Consider the following 26804-nt stretch of genomic DNA (forward strand, 5'->3'; position numbering starts at 1 on the left):
GAAAAAAATCAAAAGAAGACTATTTGGGGACACACAAAAATCATATAAAATTCAAATTTCAGTGTCCATAGAAGTTTCATTGGATCAGAGCCAAGCTCACCTGTGTACATATTGCCTATGTCAGCTCGTGCAGCAGCATGGCATTGAGTGGTTGTGATCGTGTACATGGCCCACAGAGCCTAAAATCCTTATGGTCTGGCCCTTTAAAGAAAGTTTGCTGAGCCCTGCACCAGGCAATGGGGTACACCGGGGTTCTGCAGTATGTCTCTTGGGACCCAGTTATGAGGGGTTGAGTGTGGTTGGGTTTCTGGAGGAGCTCCAGAAATGCCTTCCTCCCTGGTTGTTGCACTTGTCAATGTGTTCCTAAGGCACACACAGTACCTCGGCATAGCTCAAAGCTTTATTGTGAAGTAGCAAGCTGGTGCCTTCCCACTCTGTTTCAGAAGGTTCTCCACCATGTCTTACTCAAGTCCTGTATGTTGCTATCACCATTTTCCAAACCTGACAGTTACTGAGTCAGAGAGAGGAAACAATCTGTGAGTTTGACGGCAAGCAAAGGCCAGGAAAGGAATGAACCTAAGAGATCTGGTTCCCAGTAGAGTTGAGGCTGACACCTCCTTCCAGGGCAGAGTAGATGGCACCTTTACTGCCCCCAGTGGGGCAGGCCCTAACCCAAGATGGAGAGAGCCATGCCATTTGGCATTCCAGGTGGGCTGGCCTCTTACCTGCATATCCCTCCTGGCGATGAACCCCTTGCCTTCTGTGTCACAGGTCTGAAAGAATTCCTGTGCCTTGCTCAGCATGGCCAGCTCTACCGGTGCCAGCTCCTGGGTCTCCTTACACTCCAGGTTGTCCAGGGGACTCAGGCAGGCCCCGCTTTCCTTAGGACCCTTTCCAGGTCTCTGGGGTCTAGAGACCATTCTCCTGTCAGGGGTAGCCATCCGGGTTTGTCAATTTCTTCAAGTCTTTGCAGAACCTGAACACAGAAGATGAGAGAGACAAGTGGGTGTGGTGTGGATGGAGTGAGGCCGAGAAAGAATGAGAGGGCATTAGAGGGCAGCCATAACTGCTCACCAGTGTGCCTGGCCTCTCTTACCAACCACCTCCTCATTAGCAGAATGGCAAGGGGAAATGTGCTGTGATTGCTAATAGATCAGCCAGCCCATTGAAAAAAGAAGAAGGGGGAAAAGAAAACAGACATTTCTAGAGTGAAAGAAGGTGGGTAGTGGAAGCCTGAAAACAATTTCTCCTCATTTAAACTAACAGCAACAAAACAGATCCTGATAGAACAGCTACCATTTATTGAGTGTTCACTTGGAGGCAGGCACCATGTCTTGGTCTCTGTATACATTTTCTCATTTATTTCTCACATCCCTCTGAAATAGATATTAGCATCTTCATTTTATCGATGCTCAGAGAGGCTGAGTGACTTGACCAAGGCCACACAGCAAGTTAATGCAAAAACAGATTTAAATCCAAGCTCATCAAACTTGTATTTGACCTTAATCCTACATTGTCCTGACTCTTCAGCATTTCGAAGGGTGGAGAACTCTCTTCTCTCAGATTCACTGTTTCCTATGCCCTTCACAATCAACAAGTTCTTGGTGAGATCTTAGCTCATACTGCAGGCCTCTACGGGGCCTGAGAGCATGCAGCAGAAAGCTGATGGAGGAAAGTGTACTGTGTCCTCAAGGAGCTTCCTACTCTACTGGATTTGCCAGGCCTAGTTTGGTCTCTGGCCAACATAAAATCACAAATTATATGTCCTGATCCGACATTTAAAGCCCCTTATGGATTTTTTTTTTTTTTCAGAGGGTGCACTGTAATGTGATGCTATGGGAGAAGTTATGCAGAAACCAACTTCTAGTCTGGACTCTGTTGCTCCTTAAGTGACCTTGAATAAGTCAGTACCTGTCTGGGTCTCAGTTTCCTCATCTGTGTATTGAGAAGACCAGTCCTATTTTCTTTAAGGCCCCTTCTACCTCTGACAGTCTGTAAGTGTATGATATTTCAACATAATAAATTGTTACTAATAAAAAAAATGGGTCAATGTGATGAAAGGAAATAGTCATATCCTTGGAGTTTTCTATCTGAAAACTTTTTGGAAGTAAGCTAGATCTAAATTTTTAAATATTTAAATGTTAAAATACAGATACACACTGTAATGCATTTTGGCGAAATGCAAAAAGTGAAGAAGGAAATATAGATCATATCTCCTACACCATTGTCTGAAAAAAGGAAGAAAATCATACTATCACCAGGTGGGTTTGTCTGATTATCAGAGCCCAGGGGTCTGGCTCGGCTACACCATAACTCCAAAGTAATCTGTGATTTGGGTCAACATTTTCCACCTACCAGATGTGTCAAGAGCTGTGGACCCAGAGCTGGAAGACTACCTCTGGCCTCAGGAATGCACCATGTGTAACAGAGCCTGGACAAAGTAGAGGAGACTTGACATTCTTGCTCCACTTGGACTGGACAATGGGCTCCCACCTGATCCCTTTGACTAGCCCTTCACTCAGGAATCGGGTCTTTCTCTCCATTCCTACACAGTGTGAACTGGCTGTCACCTAATCATAGACAGATTTAACATTTCTATTCTGTCTTCCCCGGAGGGAACTAAAGGCCTTGGTTATAAGTCCCAAGAGAGTAGGGCTGTTTTTGCATGGCTTATGTGTATTGCCCAAAATATCTATCGCAACACTGAGCTTAGGAAGGGCTTTTGGATAATAGAAGTGGTAACATCTGAGCTTCTGTAAATGTACAGCATTAGCAGAATGGTCTGTGTCTTCCTACTGCCCAGCCAGGACTGTTTCGAGGTCTCTGCCATCCAGTAGCCCCTACCTTATTCCCACCTGCTGTTCCCAGAAGACTGGATGAATAATATCTGTTCTTCCTTGAGGCTTTTCTCTTGCCAGCCCCATAACATACTTCATCCTAATGGAACCCAATCCCTCTATTAGGTAAATTAGGATTCCCATCACACAGATGAGGTAACTAAGTTAGGGAAAGGTTAAACAACTTGGATCAAGGTCTAGTATAGAGACCCGATGTACTATACCATATTACCTTCCTAGCATGGCTCCAAGCTATGGACTTGCTCTTGATGGTCTACTTATCCCCAACAGATAATAACCTAAGTCACTTCCCAGAGGCATGTTCATCATTTTAACATTTATCATTCATTCATTCATTCATTCATTCTTATTTATCAACTACCCAATTAGCAGGCTCTGAGCTAACACTGAAAAATGCAAACATGAATAAGACATGGTCCCTGCTGTTAATGAATGAGTCTCAAATAGTGGGAATTCAGTCATGGTAACGTCTGGTAAGGGAAGGTATTTCGGGTTGGGTCCCTCCTCCATATCCCTCAAAATGGACGACATAGCAATCAACTACTTCTAACCACCTATGTGAGCTAAGTAAGCCCTTGAGCCATTCTGGCCTGGAAATTAGTAGAGATGCTCTCTCAGTTCTAGGCCTGACTTTCTCTGGCTCTCTGCCTTCCCTGACCCATGTCCCAGGTGACGCATGGCATGAGAGAACCAGTCCAATAGTTCTAAAGCAGCCAGCTATGAGCAACTAGCAGATAGGCACCATGTCTTATTTGATTTTAACCATAGTTCCTATCCCAGAATATGGTACACAGTAGGTGCATATTGATTGATTTTTTTTTTAATTTTTTTTTCAACATTTATTTATTTATTTGGGGACAGAGAGAGACAGAGCATGAACGGGGGAGGGGCAGAGAGAGAGGGAGACACAGAATCGGAAGCAGGCTCCAGGCTCTGAGCCATCAGCACAGAGCCCGACGCCCGGCTCGAACTCCCGGACCGTGAGATCGTGACCTGGCTGACGTCGGACGCTTAACTGACTGCGCCACCCAGGCGCCCCTGATTGATTCTTAAATGAAGGAAGAACAGGGACGCCTGGGTGGCTCAGTCGGTTAAGCGTCCGACTTCAGCTCAGGTCACGATCTCACGGTCCGTGAGTTCGAGCCCCGCGTCGGGCTCTGTGCTGATGGCTCAGAGCCTGGAGCCTGCTTCCGATTCTGTGTCTCCCTCTCTCTCTGCCCCTCCCCCGTTCATGCTCTGTCTCTCTCTGTCTCAAAAATAAATAAACGTTAAAAAAAAATTAAAAAAAAAATGAAGGAAGAACAATTTTTTTGCTGCATCCTTTGCAGGGAGGCCTAAAAACATTTGTGTTTCAATCAGATAGCTCTCCGTGTGGGATTTTTATCTCATAAAGAACAAATTCAGATTTCCGTTTCCAGAAAAGATGGAGTAACAGGGACTGGATTTGCTTTCCCAGCTAAAATAATTTTTAAAAAATCCAAACAAAATATATTTTTGAAAATTCTTTCTAAGACACTAGACATCAGTCAATGAAGGACAGTGATCCTTCAGCATGGCCAGGTTAGGGTGAGCTGAATGAGGCCCCTAAAGTGCAAAATTAAAGGAGGAATTTACTCTCAGGTACTAGCCCTGTACTTGCACAACTCTGAAAGTGAGTGCCTGCTTTTTTGAAAAAAAATTTTAATGCTTATTTATTTTTGAGAGACAGAGAGACAGAGAGACAGAGTGCGAGCAGGGGAAGGGCAGAGAGAGGGAGGGAGACACAGAATCTGAAGCAGGCTCCAGACTCTGAGCTGTCAGTACAGAGCCCGACGCGGGGCTCAAACCCACAGACTGTGAGATCATGACCTGAGACGAAGTCAGACGCTTAACCAACAGAGCCAGAGCCACCCAGGCGCCCCAAAAGTGAGTGTCTTCTTAAGGAAGAGGCGCCTAAGGTACAATATTCAAAGAGAAATCCATTCTGAAAACTGTGCATTAGAGAGTAATTACTTTCTAAATTTTGCACCCTAGGGACCTTACTCACCTCACTCTAGCCCAAAGCCTGTTCCTGACAGAAACAAACAAAACGAGCCCTATTATTGCCTAAAGAGTTTTTAGGCCATGACACAGGAAGGGGGAAATCCAGGCAGGGACTGGCAGACTCTCCAAGTTGAGGAAACCCAACTGTATGCTGCCTATAAGAAGTGTAAACTTTATGACACAAATAGGTTAAAAGTAAAAGGTTAGCAAAATATATACCATGTTAACACTAGTCAAGAAAAAGCTGCATATTAGTATCAGGCAAAGTTGATTCTACAAGGAAGAATATTAATGAGAATAAAGAAAGTAATTCATAGCGATAAAGAAGTAAATTCATCAATAAGATAGTAATAATCCTAAATACTTCTGTACCTAATAACAAGGCTTTAAAATGCATGAAACAAAAACTGATACAACTGTAAGGAGAAATAGACAAATCCACAATCATATTCAAAGATTTTCATATCCTTCTATCAATAGTTAATAAAACAAGTAGACTGAAATCAGTAAAGATACAGAAAACATGAACAACACTGTCAACTATCTCGACCTAACTGACATTTATAGAATACTCAACAAAGGGTTAATACACTTTCTTTTCAAGTGCACATGGAATATGTGGTCCAAGATGGTCCATATCCTGGTCCATAAAATGAGTTTCAATAAATTTTAAAGGACTGAAGTCATAGAAAGTATGTACCCTAACCACAATGGAATTACACCAGAACCAATAACAGAAAGACCCCTGGAATACCCTTAAATATGTGAAAACTATATAACACACTTCTAAATAACTCATGGGTCAAAGAAGAAATGGAAAGGGAAATGAAAAAGTACTTTTAACTAAATGAAAATAAAAGCACAGTATATCAAATTTGGTTGGATATTGCTAAAGTAGTACTCAGGGAAAAAATTATAACACTAGACACATATAATAGAAAAGAAGAAAGGTCTCAAATCAATGACATCAGCTTCTACCTTAAGAAACTAGAAAGAGAAGAGCAAATGAAACCCAAAGTAAGGAGAAAAACTAATAAGGGTCTGAGCAGATATCAATTAACTAGAAAACAGAAAAACACTAGAGAAAATTTATAAAAATAAAGGCTGGTTCTTTAAGAAGATGAATAAAGAGAGAAGACACAAATGATAATATCAGAACTTTAAGAGGTGGCACATTGCAAATTCTACAGACATTAAATGGCTAATAGGAGAATCCTATGAACAGTTTTATGCCAATAAATTTGACAATTTAGAGGGGATGGACAAACTCCTTGAAAGTCACTAAATAACAAAGTTCACTCAACAGGAAATAGATAAAATGAGTAACACTATTGAAGAAATTGAACTAATAGTGAAAACCTTTCCTGCAAGAAAACTCAAGGCCCAGGTGGCTGTATTGATGAATGCTACAAATATTTAAAGAAAAATTAATACCAATTCTATGCAAACTTTTCAGAACTCTGAAGAATATGAAATACTTCCTAACATATTCTATGAGGCCGGGATTACCTTATGCCCAAACTAGACCAAGAAATTATAAGAAAATAAAAATACAGGCCAATATCCCCCAGGAACATAAATGCAAAAAAGTTTTTTTTTTTCCAAGAGAGTGCATGGGGGAGGGACAGAGAGAAAGGGGGACAGAGGATCCAAAGCAGGCTCTGCACTGACAGCAGAGAGCCTGATGTAGGGCTCGAACTCATGAACCAAACTGCAAGATCATGACTTGAGCTGAAGTCGGATGCTCAACCGACTGGGCCACCCAGGTGCCCCAGATGCAAAATTCTTCAGGAAATTTTAGCAGATTCAATCCAATGCCATATATAAAAAGAATAAATACATCCTGACCAAGTGGAGTTCTAACTCAGGAATGAGAGAATGGCTTAACATTTGAAATGAACAATATAATTCACCATGTTAACAAATTAAAAACGACAAACCATTATGATCATCTCAGTAGATGCAGAAAAAGCACTTCACAAAACCCCAAATCCATTCCTGATGAGAACTCTCAGAAAACTAGGAGTAGGGAGAAATTTGCCCAACCTGAAAAAGGGTATCCACAAAAGAACCAACAGGTAACATCATACTTAAATGGTAAAAAGCCAAATGTTTTTCCCCTATGATCAAGAAACAAAAATGTCTATTTGTCTTGATGAGGTCCCAATAGTTCATTTTTGCTTTTATTTCCCTTGCCTTCAGAGACATGTCGAGCAAGAAATTGCTGCTTCTGCACTGCAAAGGAAACAGTCAACAAAACTAAAAGGCAACCGATGGAACAGGAGAAGATATTTGCAAATGATGTATCGGATAAAGGGTTAGTATCCAATCCAAGATCTATAAAGAACTTACCAAACTCAACACCTGAAAAACAAATAACCCAGTGAAGAAATGGGCAGAAGACATGAATAGACACTTTTCCAAAGAAGAAAGACATCCAGATGGCCAACAGACACATGAAAAGACACTCAATAGCATTCATCATAAGGGGAATACAAATCAAAACCACATTGAGATACCACCTCACACCAGAGTGGCTAAAATTAACAACTCAGGAAACAGATGTTGACGAGGATGTGGAGAAATGGGAACCCTCTTGCACTGTTGGTGGGAATGCAAACTGGTGCAGCCACTCTGGAAAACAATGTGGAGGCTCCTCAAAAATTAAAAATAGATCTACCCTATGACCCAGCAATAGCACTACTAGGAATTTATCCAGAGTTCAGGAGTGCTGATTCATAGGGGCACGTGTACCCCAATATTTATAGCAGGGCTATAAATAATAGCCATATTATGGAAAGAGCCCAAATGTCCATCAACTGATGAATGGATAAAGAAGATGTGGCTTATATATACAATGAAATACTACTTGGCAATGAGAAAGAATGAAATCCTGCCATTTGCAACAACGATGAAATCCTGCCATTTGCAACAATGTGGATGGAACTGGAGGGTATTATGCTAAGTGAAATAAGTCAGTCAGAGAAAGATAGATATCATATTTTTCACTTATATGTGGAACTTGAGAAACTTAATGGAAGACCATGGGAGAAGGGAAGGGGAAAAATAGTTTCAAACAGAGAGGGAAGCAAACCATAAGAGACTCTTAAATTTTTTTTAATGTTTATTTATTTTTGAGAGAGAGAGAGAGAGAGTGAGCAGGGGAGGGGCAAAGAGAGAGGGAGACACAGAATTTGAAACAGGCTCTAGGCTCTCAGCTGTCAGTACAGAGCTTGATGCGGGGCTCAAACTCATGAACCATGAGATCATGACCTGAGCTGAAGTCAGACGCTTAACTGACTGAGCCACCCAGGTGCCCCCTTAAGAGACTCTTAAATACAGAGAACAAACTGAGGGTTGATGGTGGGGGTGGGGAGGAGGGGAATGGGTGATGGGCATTGAGAAGGGCACTTGTTGGGACGGCTGTTTGTGTGTGAGCGATGAATCATGGGAATCTATTCCCAAAACCAAGAGCACACTGTATACACTGTATGCTAACTAACTTGACAATACATTACATATATAAAAAAGTGTTTAGTCAATTTAACATTGTGTTGGAGATTCTAGCCAGTTCAATGAAGCAAGGAAAGAAGTAAAAAACATCCGGATCAGACATGAAAAGGTAAAATCATCTTTATTCCCAGGCAACATGATTATCTATGTAGAAAATCTGGTGAAATTCACAAAAAGCTACTAGAACAATAAGTGAGTTTGACAAGGTTAAAAGATATAAGTTTTCTCTAAAAAATCAATTGTATTTCTGTACAGCAGCAACGAAAACTTAGAAATAAAAATATCATTTACAATAGCATCAAAAATATGAAATAGGGAGATAGCTGGCAAAAATGTGTAAGACCTGCACACAGAAAGCTTCAAAATATTGATGAGAGAAATTAAAGAAGGCCAAAATAAATGGGTAGATATTCATGTTCATGGTTTGGAAGACTCAGTACTACTAGGATGTCATTTCTCCCTAAATTCATCAAAAGATTCATCTCAATCTCAATCAAACTCTCAGCAGGCTTTTTTTTTTTTTTTTTGGTAGAAATTGACAAGCCAATCTAAAATTCATATTGAAATGCAAAGGACCTAGAATAGCCAAAACAACTTTGAAAAAAACAAACCACATTGGAAGACTAACACTATCTGATTTCAAAACATTATAAATTTATAGTAAAAAAGGCAGTATGCTATTGGCATGAAGATCAAAAATAAAAAATAAAAAAATAAAAAGATAAATGGAACAAAATAAAGAATAGAGAATCCAGAAATAGACCATATATATAACTGATTTTTTTTTTACAAGAATGCAAAGGCAATGCAGTGGAGAAAGGATAATCTTTTCAGCAAATGGGACTGGAATAATTGGATAACCATTTGCAAAAAAAAGAATGTCAATGCATACCTTATACCACATACAAAAATTGACTCAAAATGGATCATAGACCTAACTGTAACGTCTAAAAATATAAAACTACAAGAAGAAAATGTCCTTGTGACTGTGGCTTAGTCAAAGATTCCTTAGGCACAATAGCAAAAGCATATTTTAAAAACTGATCCGTTGGACTCTACAAAAACTTAAAATTCCTGTTCTTTGAAAGACACCATTTAAGTACACATTGGGAAAAATATTTGCAAAGCCTGTATCTGATAGAGGGTTTTGATCCAGAATATATACAAAGTTCTCAGAACTCATGAATAAGAAAACAAACAACTCAATTTTTAAATGGGCAAAACATTTGAACAGCCACTTCATCAAATAAGATATATGGATATCACATAACTACATGAAAATGTTCAACATCATTAATCATAAGGGAAATGCAATCTAAAGCCACACTGAAACACCACCAAACACCTATTAGAATGGCTAAAATAAAAAAAGATCGGCATACCAAGTATTGGCAAAAATATGGACAATTGGATGGACCTCTCACACACTGCCGGTGGGAATGTAAAATGCTACAACCCCTTAGGAAAACATTTGGAGGTTTCTTTAAAAAGTCAAACAAACTTCTACCATATGGTCCTGACATCCCACTCCTAAATATTTACCCAAGGAAATAAAAGCATTCTTTCCACACAAAGACTTGTACATGAACATTCATAGAAGCTTTATTTGTAGTAGCCCAAAACAGCACAAATATTCCTCAACAGGTACATGGGTGAGCAAACTCTCATATACGCATGCAATGGAATGCCACTCTGCATTAAAAGGAATCAACTATTGATCTAAGCAACAAAACAGATGAATCTTGAAATAATCATGTGAGCAAAAAAAAAAAAAAAAAAAAAAAGCCAGACAAAAGAGCACATAGTATTTGATGTCATTTATATAAAATTAGAAAAATGAAGACTGATCTATAGTGACAGAAAAGAGATAAGGGAAGGTGAAGAAGGGTGAGAAGGAGAGATTACAAATGGGCAAGAGGAGAGTTTTTGGGGGTATGGATATGTCCACAGTCTTAATTGTGATCATTTCATGGATATATATAAATTATATATAGATATGGATATAGATATATACAGATATGTATGTATGTATGTATATAGAGTATATATGTGTATATATAGTTATATATGCATACGCATATATACACATATATAGTTACATACACAAACATATGTATGTAGAAATATATATCAGAACTTACCAAATTGTACACTTTAAATATGTACAGTTTATTATATGTCAATAGCCAAATAGATCTATTAAAAAAGAGAGAGAGAGAGAGAGAGAGAATAGGCCCAGGCCAGAACCTTCTCCTATCTCCCGACTTGCAAATCTGACCCCACCTACTGTATTTATCCCCAGGAGCCTGATTCTTCCTTCTAAATTCAACTCTGGAAAGCAGGAAACGTCATAAAATCAAGTAATTTCTCTGTGAAAATCCTCAGTCCCTTACCATAGAGAGCTCAGTGAACTCTGGCAGTAAGGGAATGGGGCAGACCGTTCCCCTACTGTGATGCCAGCCCCCTCTGGTTTGGCCTGTGATCTTCGAACAGCATCTGTGGGTTTTCCAAGGGAAATAGCAGACAAAACAACAGAAGTGTTTCTACTTTTCTTTCAGAAGTAAAACAAAGCCCTGTGACTGGCTGGGCTGTTTCACATTTGGGTGAAGCCCATGGTTGCTGTGGGCTCAGGGCCGAACACAACTTTCTGCCTCAAATATTTTTTAGATTAACATACAGCCATAAAAGGGAAAATTGTGGGGTATATTCCAGAAGGAAAGAGAAAATGCCACCACCATCACAAGGGGAGGCATGACACCACTTTTCATCTTCCTTTCTCTATCAGGACCTGCAGACCACTCTTCTCCCTCCAGAGTGCTTCCTGAAAAGCCTTTACACACAGATGGAAATTATCTAGCCCTCAAACATTTCCAGGAACACTTCCCAGAATTCCACAGTAATTCCAGTAGCTTAGTAACTGCTATAATCAGAAAGGTCATAGATCAAACCTAAATCCCTCCTAGGGGCTCTAAGCTGAATACCCCCTTACCCAGGGCTCAGTGGAGATAGAGAGCAGCTGGTCCCCACTCCCCAACACATACCACACCCGCTGTGCACTTGAAAGCAGCCACTAAATCACCCTGATCTCGCTTGAATCTCTCCTGCAGGCTGGGAAGTTGGGAAATCAAAAGCACAAAGGCATCTTCAGGATCTGTTCGCATCTCTTTAATTACCCAGGCTTCCCCAGAGGCATTGTCCGTATGCAGCAGCCGCTCAAAGTCTCAGACATTCACTGTGAGTGGGCAGTGTCAAAAGGAGGCAGAGGTAGGCAGGTCTTGTCAAACTGCAGAGGGCACAGGAGGGGTGCTGAGCAAAGGCTTTCAAACACAACTCCAATATGAATGGATGAGATGTCATGAGGGAATGACACTGGTGGGCCCCCCCGGGAAGGAGCAAGTTAAGGAGGAATCAAGGCCTCAGATGGGAAGTGTTTTCTAGGACTTGACAAAGGCAAGTTTACCAGTTCCTTCTTCATCCTATAAAAACAGTCTAAATAGGTCTGTTCCGACTCTCAGTGTTGGGTATTCCTTCAGGGCCCAGGTATAAGTCCACCTCCTCCGAGAAGTCTTTCTGGCTGCCCAGTCTGGACTGCTTTGGCTGCTGTCCCTCTGAATTCTTACTGACTCTATCATGCTTTCAGCATTAGAATATACTGCTTGGTCTAGTTGCCTAGAGTTTCAAGCGTACATGATATGACTTACTTCGTCCTTGAAGGCAGAAGTGCCATCCCAATAAATCTTAGTGAGTATGAAATTAATATTTGAATATTTAAATAAACAAATGCCCTGCCAATTCCAAGTCTGGTACTTAGCATATGGCAGGTGCCTAAGAAATATGTGTTGGCTTCTTAACTGACCATCGACAGTGAGGGCTGAGAGTGGTAAATATTTGTGATTAATGAAAAAATAGATATTTGGTTTTTGCCCCTGGTTCCTGGCACAGAGCTCCTAAAATCCTTGGAATTTCTTAAATGAAAGGGGTGTCTCTTGGTATTCATGATGAACCCCTTTTGAGCACACCTGAGTTTATGGGGAAGAGCTGATTCTTGGTGGGCTTCTAGAAAGCTTCAGAATGGGGGCCTGTTGCCAGAGGAAACAACCAGGAGATTTGACGGTTGACCTTCAGGAAGGAGAGAGGGACTGATGTTTTAGGTTTAATCACCAATGGCCAATGACTGAATCAATCATGTCTTGATAATGACACCTCCATGAAAAGCCCTAACTAACCTACGGGGTTTGGGAGCTTCCAAACCTTGGTGAGTGCATGGAGGAGGTGAGAGGGCATGCAAGCACCATGCCACCCCCCTACACACACCTTTCCTTGCCCTTCACATCTCTTCCACTGACTGTTCCTGAGTTGTATCCTTTATAATAAACCAGTAAATATAAGTGAAGCACTTGCTTGAGTTCTGTGAGTCCTAGCGAATTATTGAATGTGAGGAGGGGTTGTGGGAAGCCCGGAATTTCCTGCGGGTCGGTCGGACATATGGGTGGCAACTGGGGACTTGAAACCGGGATCTGAAGGGGGGCAGTCTTACAGGAAGGAGCCCTCAACCACGGGTCTACGCTAACTCTGGGGAGTTAGCATCAGAATTGAATTGAATCATTTGTGTTGGAAATGGTGCTGAAAAAAAAAAAAAAAAGACACCGCAATATCCGGCAACCAGTTCTCCAGGGTGAGGAGGGGGGATTTGTAGCATCTGCCTGTTTCTATAACGTCAGTATTCCTATCACGGCCCATTTCAAGCTTCCAACAATCAGCCCTCACTGAGAAAGGAATCATGAGGCTAATGTTTCTGCCCAGGGTGTCCTGATCTCTGCATCCCCAGGACTGTCTGCACAGGCGATGGTAGCTGATGCCTCCTATCGCTGTCCCCACATTATGACTTAAGGGGCACAGCCCATCTCAAATGCATCTTGGTACGTGGGGAAGACGTTCTGTAACCAAACCTCAGGGTTTCACGGGTGGCTGCCTGTTATTCATGCCCGCGCTCCTCCTCTCCTCTCCACGGCCTTGGGGCAGACCCTCTGGTGTGTTCAGGACAGTGAGGCAGGTACATGCCTCCTTGCAGTGAAGAACAAAGATGCTGAGCTGCTTTGCAGGGCTGCTTTCACCACTCACTGCTCAGGATTAAAGTATTTAGCACAGGAACCAGACCAGTCTGGAAATGAGACTTTGTGTATGGAAAACGCAATTGTTACCTACTTTTTTGACACACGGTGCAGGGGGCTTTGGACCAATCCCTCCCCTTCTCTGACAGGCCTCTTACTGTGGTGGATAAGAACACACATTCCAACGCTGGCCCGCCCAAGGTACTAGCTCTATGGCCACAGACAGGTGTCTTAAGCTCTCCGTGCCCCACTTTCTCATCTGTAAAATATTAGCTACGATTATTCTTACTATTATGGAATTCAAGTGGGCTTCCTCCACCCAAGATAAAATTCTAACAGGGCAAACTAAGAAGCAAAAAAGCAACGAAACAAAGAAAATATTACATGAATAGATACAATCAAGAAATTCCTAAATCTACCCCTGGCTGCCACAGCTGGGTGGGACTTCCTGGTGTGATGTCACCCACCCCGGGCCACCAAGAAGGCCACATGCCTCCTCAGCCTAAATAAAGGGGCAGGTGTACGGGAGAGCGTTTGGGAGAGCAATCTTACCACTCTGCTGCCTGCTGTCGCTTATGCAACTGCTACATCCTGCCTCCTCTTCCCTCAAATTAGGTCCAATTTCCTTGTTCTCGCCTCAAGGGAGACAGGGAACAGCTGTCTCCTACCTCCATAAAATAACTCTTCCAGGTCTGGACAACTATTATTAAACATCCCCCTTCACACTTCTCTTGCTCTATTATAAGATACATTAAAGGTCCTGATAATGGTTTGAGGTCTCCGTGAGATGGTTGCTGTTCACCCCAATTCCTCTAATAATTAGTGGTTGTAAACCACTTTGAAGATAAAAGGCATTTTATAAGAGCTAAGTCCTATTATGATTAGCTTTCCAATATTTTCTTGCTGATGCCGATGAGCACATCAAAGCCAAACATTGCCACAGCGTGATATCTGGTGGTTAATTAGATGTAGTTCAAGGCGGCTGGTATATATTAAAGAAACTGCTGCAAAATTTAACAACATTAAAAAAGTGCCTGCTTTTCCCAACACAAACAAGCTCTTTTCAAAGGCTGTCAGCATCGATGCCTGCAAAACAAGTGCCCAGTGAGGACCAGGAGTTAATATATCCTCTGGGCCTGGAAAAGAAAGATACGGTAATGACATCTGGCTTTGTATAATGGCTTATTGATGTCAACATGATTCTAGGTAGCCTGTCTCATTTCATTTTGTTTTGACAATTGTTCTGTGATATGAGCAAAAGCAAAATAAGACTGTCCCGCTTTGTAGGTGAGGAAGCTGCAAAGTGGGCTTCAGAGGCAGACATCAGTATGTACAGCTGGACACAGTTAAGACAGGAATTATCAAGGTGACACTATTGATGCCCCACCCACATCCCCTCGGATATTTGTGCACCCTCCCCCACTTCCACCAGCATCTACATGCCTTTGCTTCTAACTCCCTGCACCTGTGCCTCTTCGAAGGCCGGCCCTTGGGCTGCTGCAGTGGCTTTGTCCTTATAGACAGAGACAGAAGTGCCTGGGGCTTCCCAGTCACCTCTAAACAGCTGACAGCCAATGACTGGCTGGGGTGGAAGTGTGAAAGCCCAAGCGAGGACAAACTCTGAGTTGTACTTTATAGTTTGGAACACTTTTGTAGGACAAGGCTGAGGCTGGAGCTCCACCTGACACTCTGGCTATTTCCCCTACGCCTGTCCTCCTTCCCTCTCCTTTACTGGGTTCTCCCAAGAGCATTTCCTTAATTCCATCCACTTGCACATGGATCCCCTCCCCTCAAGATCTCCTTCTGGGGAACCCATGCTAAGACAACTCTCTCGACTCAGCATTAATGAGAACATTTTGCATGTTTCCTGTTAAATACATTCTCCCAGATCCCCTAATTCCAAACCTTCCTTTCCAGGTCTCCAACCCAAAATATCTTCTTTTTTTTTCTGTGTCCTTCCCTATGCCATCAAGTCTCTTTACTCTCAGAGCCCCTATTTTTCCTTGAATCATTATGTTCTAATTACTTCTAGAAAGGCTTATCTTGGGGTGCCTGCGTGGCTCAGTCAGTTAAGCATCCAACTCGTGGTTTTGGCTCACGTCATAGTCTCATGGTTCATGGGTTTAAGCCCCGCATTGGGCTGACAGTGTGAAGCCTGCTTGTGCTCTCACACTCTCTTTCTCTCTCTCTCAAAATAAATAAATAAACTAAAAAAAAAAAAAAAGCTAATCTTTGAGCTCTCTTGGGCACATGGAAAGCACTGAACCAGGCAGATGGTGTGAGAGATACAAAGATGTACTTAAGACCATCCCTTTCTTCAATGAATTTACAATCTTGCAGGGGGACAAGATACAAATAAAGGAGGTAGAAGATAAGAGCTGCATGGGTGCACACAACGAAAACTGCAGGAGCAAGCCACTGTCAGAATGGTCCCCCCAAAACCAGGCCACTGTCCACACCACTCCACGCCACTCAATTCTGGCTCTTCTATTTAATCGTAAATATTTAAGAAAATGGAGGTCAGCTCTGGCAGAAATAACCCAAATAAATGGATAACCAAAAAAAAAAAAAAAAAAAAAAAAAAAAAAAGAACACCTTGCATTTAATTCTGGTTGCATTATTTTTTTAAATAGTACTTCTTCAGGAAACAGCTCCAGAAGGGTAAGTAGTTTGTCTTAGGAAAGCAGGTAATTAATGACACAGTGTGAATTCAATCCTAAACCAGACTCTTTGAAACCTCAGTTTCTCTATCGGTAAAATGGGACCAATGGTTTGCACTTTACAGAATTGTTATAAGAATTTTAAAAATAACATACCCAATATATCAAAAATATCTGGTATGGTAAGCACTATGCAGTAGGTGGTAAGTATTATTATTCCCAGAGGTAATGTTATTGAGCCAAAGGGCATTTTGTACGCATATTTTAATGGCTTTTAATAGATACTACCCAAACAGACCAGTTAGCCAAGCCATGGCAGCATTGCCCGGGAGCCTGACCATGCCTCCTTACTGCTTTCAGGATAACTCTTAAATACGCAGGACTGCCACCACCTCTTTACAGTTATCTTCTCCACATTCTCTTCCCTCCAAATGATTTTCTATTCTCACATCTCTTTAATGCCTCAGCATCTCAAACATACCACTTACTTGCCTGGAATGCCCTTCTCCTTGTCTATGCTAAGTCCTATGAACACTTAAGAATTCCATTTAAGGGGCACTTTATTTGAGAAATCATCTTGACCTCAGCACAGTCTGACTTCTTCCTCTGGGCTTCCACAGTCTCCTGGACTTACGTCTGCTGCAAGAATTATTCCTGGTAGAGATTGACTTGTCTGTGCTCCCCCATCCTTCTCTTATACTCTCTCTCTCTCTCTCTCTCTCTCCCACATATACACACACATACATACCACCTGCACATGCCTTGAGAGAATGGATCATATCCTATTTCCTGCACTTAGCAAAATGTCTGGCTCACTATCAAAGCCAAGTGAATGAACATATATAAATAATAACAAAAAAAAAATCCAAGCCCATGTTCTCTTTTCTGATTTAATCTGAAGCAGAAAAGAAAACCAAGAACCACTGTTTAATGCACCTTCTACAACAGCCACTCAAAGAGCTAAAGTCACACATTTTCTCCCAGGTCACAGTCCTGCAGGAATCACGATGAGTTTGGACAGCATAGTCCTATCAAGAACTTTAGTGGCTGGTAGAAAATGAAAGGGGAGTAAGGACAACAATGAATCCCCACTGCGGAGATAAGCCTAATTGGCAACTTAGCTAACAGTTCCTAACCTTCCCTCATCAAACATCTAGTCTGACTTCCTTCTCAATGGAGAAGTCTTGTTCTGTCTCAAGCTCCTCTATCAAGAGGCCGGCAGGAACCACAGTGTCCTAAAAGGTTTTGACCAAGCATCAAAAAATCTGGTTCAGGTGCTGACTTCACCACCTTGTGACCTTGGGAAAATTGGTTCATTTCTCTGAAAAGGTAGGAATAACTGTTTCTCACCTGTCCCATCAGAGGAGTGTCAGATGAAACACTGGATGTGAAAGTGAATAGCAATGCTACATACAAACACAAATATATCCTTATCATTGCTATGGGAGAGGTCAGAGAGCAGAGAGAGGAAAACAAAAGACTGGTCATGCTCTGCCAGGGAATTGGCTCTGTGAGTGACAAGTGACTGTGGAACAACAAATCATAGCAGCCAGCAAAGGTTCTAGGCTTTCTTGTTCCCATGTAAAAGAGCTATGTAAAAATGGCATGTAATGTCACCATGTAAAAGTGACAAACTTTCTCCTGCCGAGGCATTGCTGAAACAATGTTTACATTTGTAGTGGAACTACCACTAATGTAACTACCCTAATATAGTAGAACTGACCTCTGTCATCTAGTTTTTAAGAAACTGTGTACCCTATTCCTGATGAATATAGACACAAACCAAATTTAACAGCACCATTAAAAGGATCATACACCATGATCAATTGGGATTCATCCTTAGGTTGCATGGATGGGTCAACATATGCAAATCAATGAATATGACACATCACATTAATAAAATGAATTATAAAATTATATGATCATCTCAATAGGTGTAGAAAAAGCATTTGACAAAATTCAACATCCATTCATGATAAAAACTCTAAAAAAAACTGGGTATACAAAATGTACCTCAACTTAATAAAGACCATATATGAAAAATCCACAGCTAAAATCATACTCACTGGTGAAGGGTTAAAAGCTTTTCCTCTAAAATCAGGAACAAGACAAGGATGCCCATTCTTACCATTCCTATTCAACACAGCACTAGAAGTTCTAGCCACAGCAATCAGGCAAGAAAAATAATTGGAAAGGAAGAAGTAAAATGATCTGTGTGTTGATAACATGGTTTTATATATAGAAAATTCTAAGGGGTTCACCAAAAAACTATTAGATCTGACCAATAAACTTAGTAAAGTTGCAGAATATAAAATCAACATACAAAAATCAGTAGCATTTCTATACAATAACAACAAATTATCTTAAAAAGAAATAAAGAAAACAATCCATTTACAATAGTATCAAAAAACAATAAAATAGGAATAAATTTAACCAAAGGGGTGAAACATCTGTACACTAAAAACTATAAGACATTAATGAAAGAAACTAAAGAAGATACAAATAAATGGAAAGATATTCCATGTTCATGGATTAGAAGAATTAATATTGTTAAAATGTCCATACTACCCACAGCAACTTACAGATTCAATGCAATCGCTCTTAAGACTTCAAAGGCATTTTTTTTTTAGCAGAAATAGAAAAAATAATCCTAAAATTAGTTTGGAACCACAAAAGACTCCAAATAGCCAAAGCATATCTGCAAAAGAGGAACAAAACAAGGTATCGTGCTTCCTGCTTTCAAACCATACTACAAAGCTATAGTAATCAAAACAGTATGGTACTGTCATAAAAACAGAGGTAGAGACCAAACCCCCAACTAAACCCATACATATACAATTTGATAAGGGATTCAGGAATACTCAATGGAGAAAATATAGTCTTTAATAAATGATGCTAAAAAAAATTGAATACTCATATGCAAAAAAATGAAACTAGACCCATATCTTATATCACTAACAAAAATTAACTCAAAATGGGGGCCCCTAGGTGGATCAGTCGGTTAAGTGTCTGACTTCAGCTCAGGTCGTGATGTTGTGGTTCATGAGTTTGGGCCCCATGTCAGGCTCTGTGCTGACAGCTCAGAGCCTGGAGCCTGCTTCAGAGTCTGTGTCTCTCTCTCTTTTTCCTCGCTCCTCTTTTCCCCTTCTCCTTCTCCACTCACATTTTGTCTCTGTTTCTCTCAAAAATAAATAAAGATTAAAAAATAATAAAAAATTTTAAAAAATAACTCAAAATGGTTAAAGACTTAAATGTAAGACCTGACACCATAAAACTCATAGAAAGAAATCATAGGGAAAAAGCTCTTTGATACTGGTCTTGACAATGATTTTTTAGAAATGACATCAAAAACATAAGCAATAAAAGCAAAAATAAACAAATGGAACTAGATCAAACTAAAAAGTTTTTGCACAGGAAAAGAAACCAACAACAAAATAAAAAGGCGACCTACAAAATGGAAGAAAATATTTGCAGACCACATATCTGATAAAGTGGTAATATTCAAAATATATAAGGGAATCATACAACTCAACAGCAAAATAGAAACAAAAACAAAAACAAAAAAAGCAAATAATCCAATTAAAAATGACCCAAGGATCTAAAAAAACATTTTTCCAAAGAAGACATTCATTTAAACAGACAGCAAGTACATGAAAATGTGCTCAACATCACTAATCATCAGGGAAATGCAAATCAAAACCACAATGAGATATCACCTCACACCTGTCAGAATTACTATTCTCAAAAAGATACTGGCTAACAAGCATTGGTGAGGGATGTAGAGAAAAAGGAATCCTGTGCACTGTTGGCGGGAATGTAAATTGGTGCAGCCACTGTGGGACACAGTATGGAGGTTCCTCAAAAAATTAAAAGGAGAGGGGCACCTAGGTGTCTCAGTTGGTTGAGCATCTGACTTCAACTCAGGTCATGATATCATGGTTCTTGTGAGTTTGAGTCCTGCATCAGGCTCTGTGCTGATAGCTCGGAGCCTGGAGCCTCTTTTGGATTCTGTATCTCCCTCTCTCTCTACCCCTTCCCTAGTCTCTCTCTCTCTTTCTCTCTCTCTCTCTCTCTCTCAAAAATAAATAAACATTAAAAAAAATTAAAAGTAGAACCACCATACAATCCAAGAATTCAATTTCTAGATATATATCCAAAGGAAATAAAATCATTATCTCAAAGAGATACCTACATCCCCATGTTCACTGTAGTATTGTTTACAAAGCCAAAGCATGGAAACAACCTCAAGTATCTATCAATGGATGAATTAATGAAGAAAATGTGTTACATTATATAAATATATATGTATATATACATAAAATATTATATTATTCAGCCATGAAATGTAATATTACTCAGCCATAAAAAAGAAGAAATTCTGTCATTTGTGAACAACACAAATCTTGAGGACATTATGCTGAGTGAAATACATCAGACAGAAAAAGACAAATACTAGACAATTTCATCTATAGGTGGAATCTAAAAAACCAGAATTCATAGACACAGAGAACAGACTGGTGATTTCCAGAAGTGGGGAACAGGACATGGAGGAAATGGGTGAAGGTGGTCATAAATCACAAACTTCTAGTTATAAGATAAATAAGTCTTAAGGATGTAACATACAGGGTGGTGACTATAGTGAGGAAGCAGATATGAAAGTTCTTATTACAAGAGAAAAATTATAACTATGTGCTGTGACAGATGTTAACAAAATGGTGTTAACCATTTGTCAATTATATATATGAAATCATTCTCTTATACACCTTAAACTTACACAATGTTATATGTTAATTAACCAAAGTTATATGTAAATTACGTTAATTATGTTAATATGTTAATGTTATATGTTAATTAACCTATGTATCTCAATAAAGCTGGAAAAAAAGAAGAAAGAAACTGTCCTCAAGAAGGCTTGGGAGAGGGGCACCTGGGTGGCTCAGTCAGTTAGGTGTCTGACTCTTGGTTTCAGCTCAGGTCATGATCTCACAGTTGGTGGAATCGAGTCCCACATAGGGTTCTGTGCTGACAGTGTGAAGCTTGCTTGGGATTCTCTGTCTCCCTTTCTCTCTACCCCTCTCCAGCTCATGTTGGCTTGCTCTGTCTCTCTCTCAAAATAAATAAAAATAAACTTAAAAAGGGGTGCCTGGGTGGCTCAGTCGGTTGAGCGTCCGACTTTGGATCAGGTCATGATCTCGCCATCTGTGAGTTCGAGCCCCACGTCAGGCTCTGTGCTGACAGCTCGGAGCCTGGAGCTTGCTTTGGATTCTGTGTCTCCCTCTCTCTCTGCCTCTCCCCTGCTCATGCTCTGTCTCTCTCTGTCAAAAATAAATAAACATTAAAAAAATAATAATAAACTTAAAAAAATAAAAAAGAAGGCTTGGGAGAAAAGAAGGCTTGGGAGAAGACTCAGGTTCTAAAATCTAAGCACTTGCTAATGATCCTCATGAATACTAAAAACAACATCAGTGGCCCCAACACAGGCTGAAGACAGGGGTGAGGGAGGAATAGATAACTCTTCCTGTCTGGCAGGCACTTATGCTACTTGTGATTTGAATCCCACCTAGGAAACACACACAGACAAATCACAATCACAACTCACTTTCCACTGGGGACCACAGTGGAAGGGGTATTATGGTAACTTGGGGAAAAACAGAGGATCCATTCTTCACTTCCTCCCTCCCGGCAGGGCTGCAATGACCCAGGTGTAGTCCCATCCTCTTCCAGATTCTGGAGAGGAGGAGATGAAGTGGAAGTGCTTAGTGGCCTGAGTGCTTAGTGGCCGGAGTCTGGAGACTGTGTCCAGCCCAGTGAGGGCAGACCCTTGTGCCTGAGAAGGGCATAGCCTCAAGGCTAACTGGACGGCCCTCTCAAAGCCCCAGCTCCCAGCAGTGCTCTTGAAGCTCTTTGTGTCCAATCTGCAGAATGCATTGGCCACATGCTAAGTAGCACAGTCTGAGAGCAGGCTTGCAATCACTGGAGGCAGCAGTGGTGACTCAGAGGGGGTTGGGGTTATCCATCACACTGCTGCTAAGCCCAGTCTCCAACTATAGTTTGATCTGGCAGACCAGATGTGTCTTACCAGTGAACATGGCCTTCCATACAGCTCATATGCACAATTCAGCCAAAGCAAATGCTTCCTATTCCATATGAATACAGCACGGGGGTGTTCATGCCTTCATTTAATACATATTTACTACATGCAGGCACTGTTTTAAGTGCCAAAAGGCAGCAATAAGTCAAATCTAGCAAGCTTTTGACCTTGCGGAATTTATATTCCAGTAGAGAGAGACGAACAATAGATACATAAATCCAGTAAGTACTTTGAGAGAGTAAAAAGTGCTGGAAGAAGACACCCTCCTCCCTAAGTCACCTTTCGGTACCCCTCACTGGCATCGCTGCTGAGGACGCTAGAAGCAACCAGAGTGGGGAGGCTCCACTGTAGTGGAGAGGGAGACACAGAATCTGAAGCAGGCTCCAGGCTCCAAGATGTCAGCACAGAGCCCAACTCGGGGCTCGAACTCGGGAATGGCGAGATCATGACCTAGGCCGACATCGGTCGACTCAGCTTAACCGACTGAGCCACCCAGGCGCTCCTGGTCATACCTATTTTTTTAAAAAAAAAATTACATAGGCTAAGGCTATACACGGAGACATCAACAGTGTTATTTCTAGACAGTAATCTTCTTTTTAAGTTTATGTAAAATTTTATTTATTTTGAGAGAGAGAGAGCACATGCATGAACACACAAGAGCACGTAGGGGAGGGGCAGAGAGAGAGGGAGAGAGAATCCCAAGCAGTCTCCGCACTGTCGCTACAGAGTCCGACTCATGGCTGCTTCTCATGAACTGTGAGGTCATAACCTGAGCCGAAATCAAGAGTCAGATGCTTAACCAACTGAGTCACCCAGGCGCCTCTCTGGATGGTAATCTTAAGAGGTGATTTTTTTTCTCTCCTTCTGTATTTTCTAATATTTTTGCTATTACAATGTATTATTTGTGCAATAGTGGGTGAAAAAACAGTTTTTTAAATGAGAAGAAAAACTTAGCTAAATAAAATTAATAGAAGTATATTTGGATAAGTAGGCAGGGACCAGATCTGGTGAATAGATGGTGAATAGCATCTAACCCCACCACTTTGTGGTTTAGAAAGCAATTTTGCAAAATTATCACTCTCAACCCTCACAAGACTTTCTCAAGGTTACATAGGAAATAAACCCCAGTGCAGGAAAATACCTGACCCTTAGGTCCCTGGCTTCTTGGCCAGTATGTTTTTCATTATTCCACATGCCCTTCTGTAGCTGACCTCACTTCTCTTTATAGCTGAAGCCTTCAGAAAGCCTCTGAGCACCCCAGGTCCTAACTCCCCATGTCTCTGCCTTCATCACCCCCACCCCCCACAGTGGCCACGCTGATTCGTTCATATGTGAGTTTACTGAACTAACTAGTCCGAGTCCCTACCAGGTTCTGAGCATTGTACTAGGTGCTCAGGATAGAGCGGAGAACTAACCGCCCCCACCCCCACCGCCAGTGCAGGGGAGAGGCTTTAACTAATACATGAAAATATAATACATATATAACTGCACCGAAGTAAAAGTAAAGAGTGTTATGCAAATAATTAGCATCAGAGGGAGCTGAATGGAACTGAGGTACTACTTACTAGCCCTTTGCTCAGTATTGAGCAACACATTGTTGCTGAGTCTCCAAGGTAAGTCAGGCAGATACAGTTGGAGGTCAAAATTACAAGAGCCCAAATCTCAGAGAATGCATGTTCTGGATGGAGAGGTGGCAGGCAAAGCCAAATGAAAAGTTAATTAAGGACACTGTGCACACTTACAGTAACGAACCAACCCACTAAACCTTCTCTGCAGCAAGGTGGAGTTTACCAACCACATCACCAGAAATGTCACAAGTCAACATCAGACATGTCACAGGATGATTGTGGCCGGGAGAGGTCACTCACAGAAGTCTGGGAATGGAAAAGAAAGGAAAATGTGCAGCTAACCATACAGGAAAGGAGCTTCCATGTCTGAGTGACACAAGACTGCAGGACATTACCGGTTGGAGGGGGCGCACATGCAGGAAAGTCTTCTGTACATAAAGCAGGACTTAAATGGCCTTGGAGAGGGCATGGGATTTGGATGGTCTTCAAGGTAATCTCATTTAGCAAGACCACCAGGATGCCCCGGAACCTGAGGCACATTCGGGGACACTTTCTCTTCCAGATGCTGGTGGCTGGCTTCCTGGCCTCTCACCGGCCCAGGGACTGGAGCAGGGAGGCCTGGGGCCCTCGATCACGTCTGAAGGCTTCTAAGTGTCTCTCTAGCTGTGCTCTGAAGAGCCAGGAGTGCTGCTGGCCACCCAAGGCTGAACATAAAGACTGATTTCAGCACCAGGAAAGCCAGCAAATGAGAACACCTGGCTAATTAGCTCACCTGGGCATGGGGTTTTACTGCAATATATCTGTAAGTGAAGTTCAAAAACTTCCAGGTGCTAGGAGCCAATGGGGACAGAATATGCAAGCCAGGTTCTGTTCTCCATTGCCATTTGCTATTACATCACGGCACGAGGGATCAAGGCTGTGGTGAGCCCCCTGGACACACTGGTGACTGCACGGTAACAGTATAGCAATAAATATTTAGTAATGGCAGCAAACTTTCACATGAAACTTAAGAGTTAGGAGACACTTTTTTTTTTTACAAGTTAATATCTTATTTGTGGGGCACATGGGTGACTCAGTGGGTTGAGCATCCAACTCTTGATCTCAGCTCAAGAGGTCATGATCTCACGGTTCATGGGTTCAAGCCCTGCCTCGGGCTCTGCGCTGACAGTGCAGAACCTGCTTGAGATACTCTCTCTAAAATAAATAAATAAATAAATAAATAAATAAATAAATAAATAAACAAACAGATAACTTTTAAAAAAGCTAGTATCTTATTTGTAACACACACACGCCCGCATACACACACACTGCTACATGGTTTTCAAAGGTTGTGCTATCTTATTTGTAGTAAGAACATGCCTAGGCCCGGGAACGCCCACACATCTCACAGATGTCACCTCTCCATGTGACCCTGAGTCATCCTCAATGACACCTGCGTCCCCAAGGCACTTGGACTTGGCAGTGTGGCCTGTGAGTGGAGCAGGAGAGCCTTAGACAAAGACTCCGGGAACCTGTGTTCATCCTGGATCTCATTCTCTGCTTTCTCTGAGTAACACAAGTCTGTGGTTTTAGACAGCCCTGGGTTCAAGTCCCAGCTCTGTCCTTTACTACTCATGTGACCCTCAGCAAGGTATGTAACTTCTCTGAGCCGCTTTCCTCCTTTGTTAAACACGGGTGATAGGAGTACCTCTTGCAAAGTTGTCCAGAAGATAGTAAGACACAGAGCATGTGAAGTGGGTAGCACAGGGCTGGCCCATCCTTAGTACTCATTAAGTACTGATTATGTTACTGTTGTTATCACAGAGACAGCACTGTGTCATTCTCTCGCCTGAATGCATGAACTAGGACAGAACTCCTGGGGTAGACATTGTCCCTCAGCGTGCTGCAGCAGGGTGGACCCGGGTGCCCAGGGAGGCACCTTGGTTTGGGTAGGCACCTTCTCCCGCAGGCAGGCAGGCAACTGTGGTCACCGGGGCGGCCGGTGGAGTCTTGCTCCTGACCCCTACCACTACCCTGTCCAATAGAGTAGCTGCAAACCACGCGAGGCCATCAAGTGCTTGAAATGTGGCCAAACTGACATGTGTTGTAAGAATAACGTAGTTCAGAAAAAAAGGAATGTCAAATATCTGATTAGCACATTTGCAGATTGCACTTGAAATGATATTTGGTGTGTATCAGGTTCAACAAAAGGTTAATAAAACCAATTTCCCCTGTTTACTTTTTCTGAAGTGGCTACTAGAATATTGAAAAGCATTATGTGTGGCTCCTGTTATGTGTCTACCGCATAGCACTGGCCTGGCGAGTAAGCTCCATGGAGGCCAAGGCTTTGTGGCTTTGGTCCACAGCTGGGTCCCCAGCACGTGGAACGGTCCCTAAATGAATGAGTGCACCCATAAGTGTGTGAGGCCTGGAGGAGAGCTTTCAAGAGCTGGAGGCCATGCTTGAGAAGGTGGGGACAGTCCTGAGGCAGTCTGGGGGGGCAGTGTGGGCTTCATACAGGTGAGTAAATGGAGTCTGAAAACAGTATTAAAAACTTGTCCCCAAACAGCCAGATTCAACCCAAGGGCGTCTCAGACCTATGCCCTTTCTACTAAATCCCTTTACCTCCCACAGCAATATAGAGTTGCAGAAAGAAAAGTCGATTTTGGATTTTTTTAAAAAAAGCATACTCCCTCACGTTAGCACTGATGTCCCAGCATTGGAAAAGTCACTTGGCCTCCTCGGGTGCTGGGCTCATGTCTTTTCCACTCTATAAACCACGAGATGGTTTGATTTCATTTCTTTTTCCCGGTGGGCATAGAGGAGAAATCCCAGCCCAGAAGGTAGTCTCCAAGGCTGAGCCCTAAATATTTTCCCACTCTCCTCTCCACTGTTTGACTCCCAAAAAGGCTCTCCCGCTGAGGTTTCCTCACATCGTCCAAATCAATAATTTGTTTGTTTAAGGGTTTGCTTTGATTTTGCTTAGTTTTAGATGCTTTTCA

At 41.8% G+C, this 26804-nt stretch overlaps 1 protein-coding gene across 2 annotated transcripts in view; it reads right to left on the bottom strand.

Moving 5' to 3' along the window:
* The window catches only part of CRACR2A (calcium release activated channel regulator 2A), a 133860-nt gene that overhangs the window by 72906 nt on the left and 34150 nt on the right, over nucleotides 1-26804 (bottom strand). For both annotated transcript variants that reach the window (XM_045463846.1, XM_045463845.1), the window contains one exon: nucleotides 726-976. In XM_045463846.1, coding sequence (XP_045319802.1) covers nucleotides 726-941 — 216 coding nt within the window. In that variant the 5' untranslated portion in view covers nucleotides 942-976. The remainder of the gene's footprint in view (nucleotides 1-725; nucleotides 977-26804) is intronic.

Source organism: Leopardus geoffroyi, chromosome B4 (genome assembly GCF_018350155.1).
Source record: "Leopardus geoffroyi isolate Oge1 chromosome B4, O.geoffroyi_Oge1_pat1.0, whole genome shotgun sequence".
NCBI lineage: Eukaryota > Metazoa > Chordata > Mammalia > Carnivora > Felidae > Leopardus > Leopardus geoffroyi.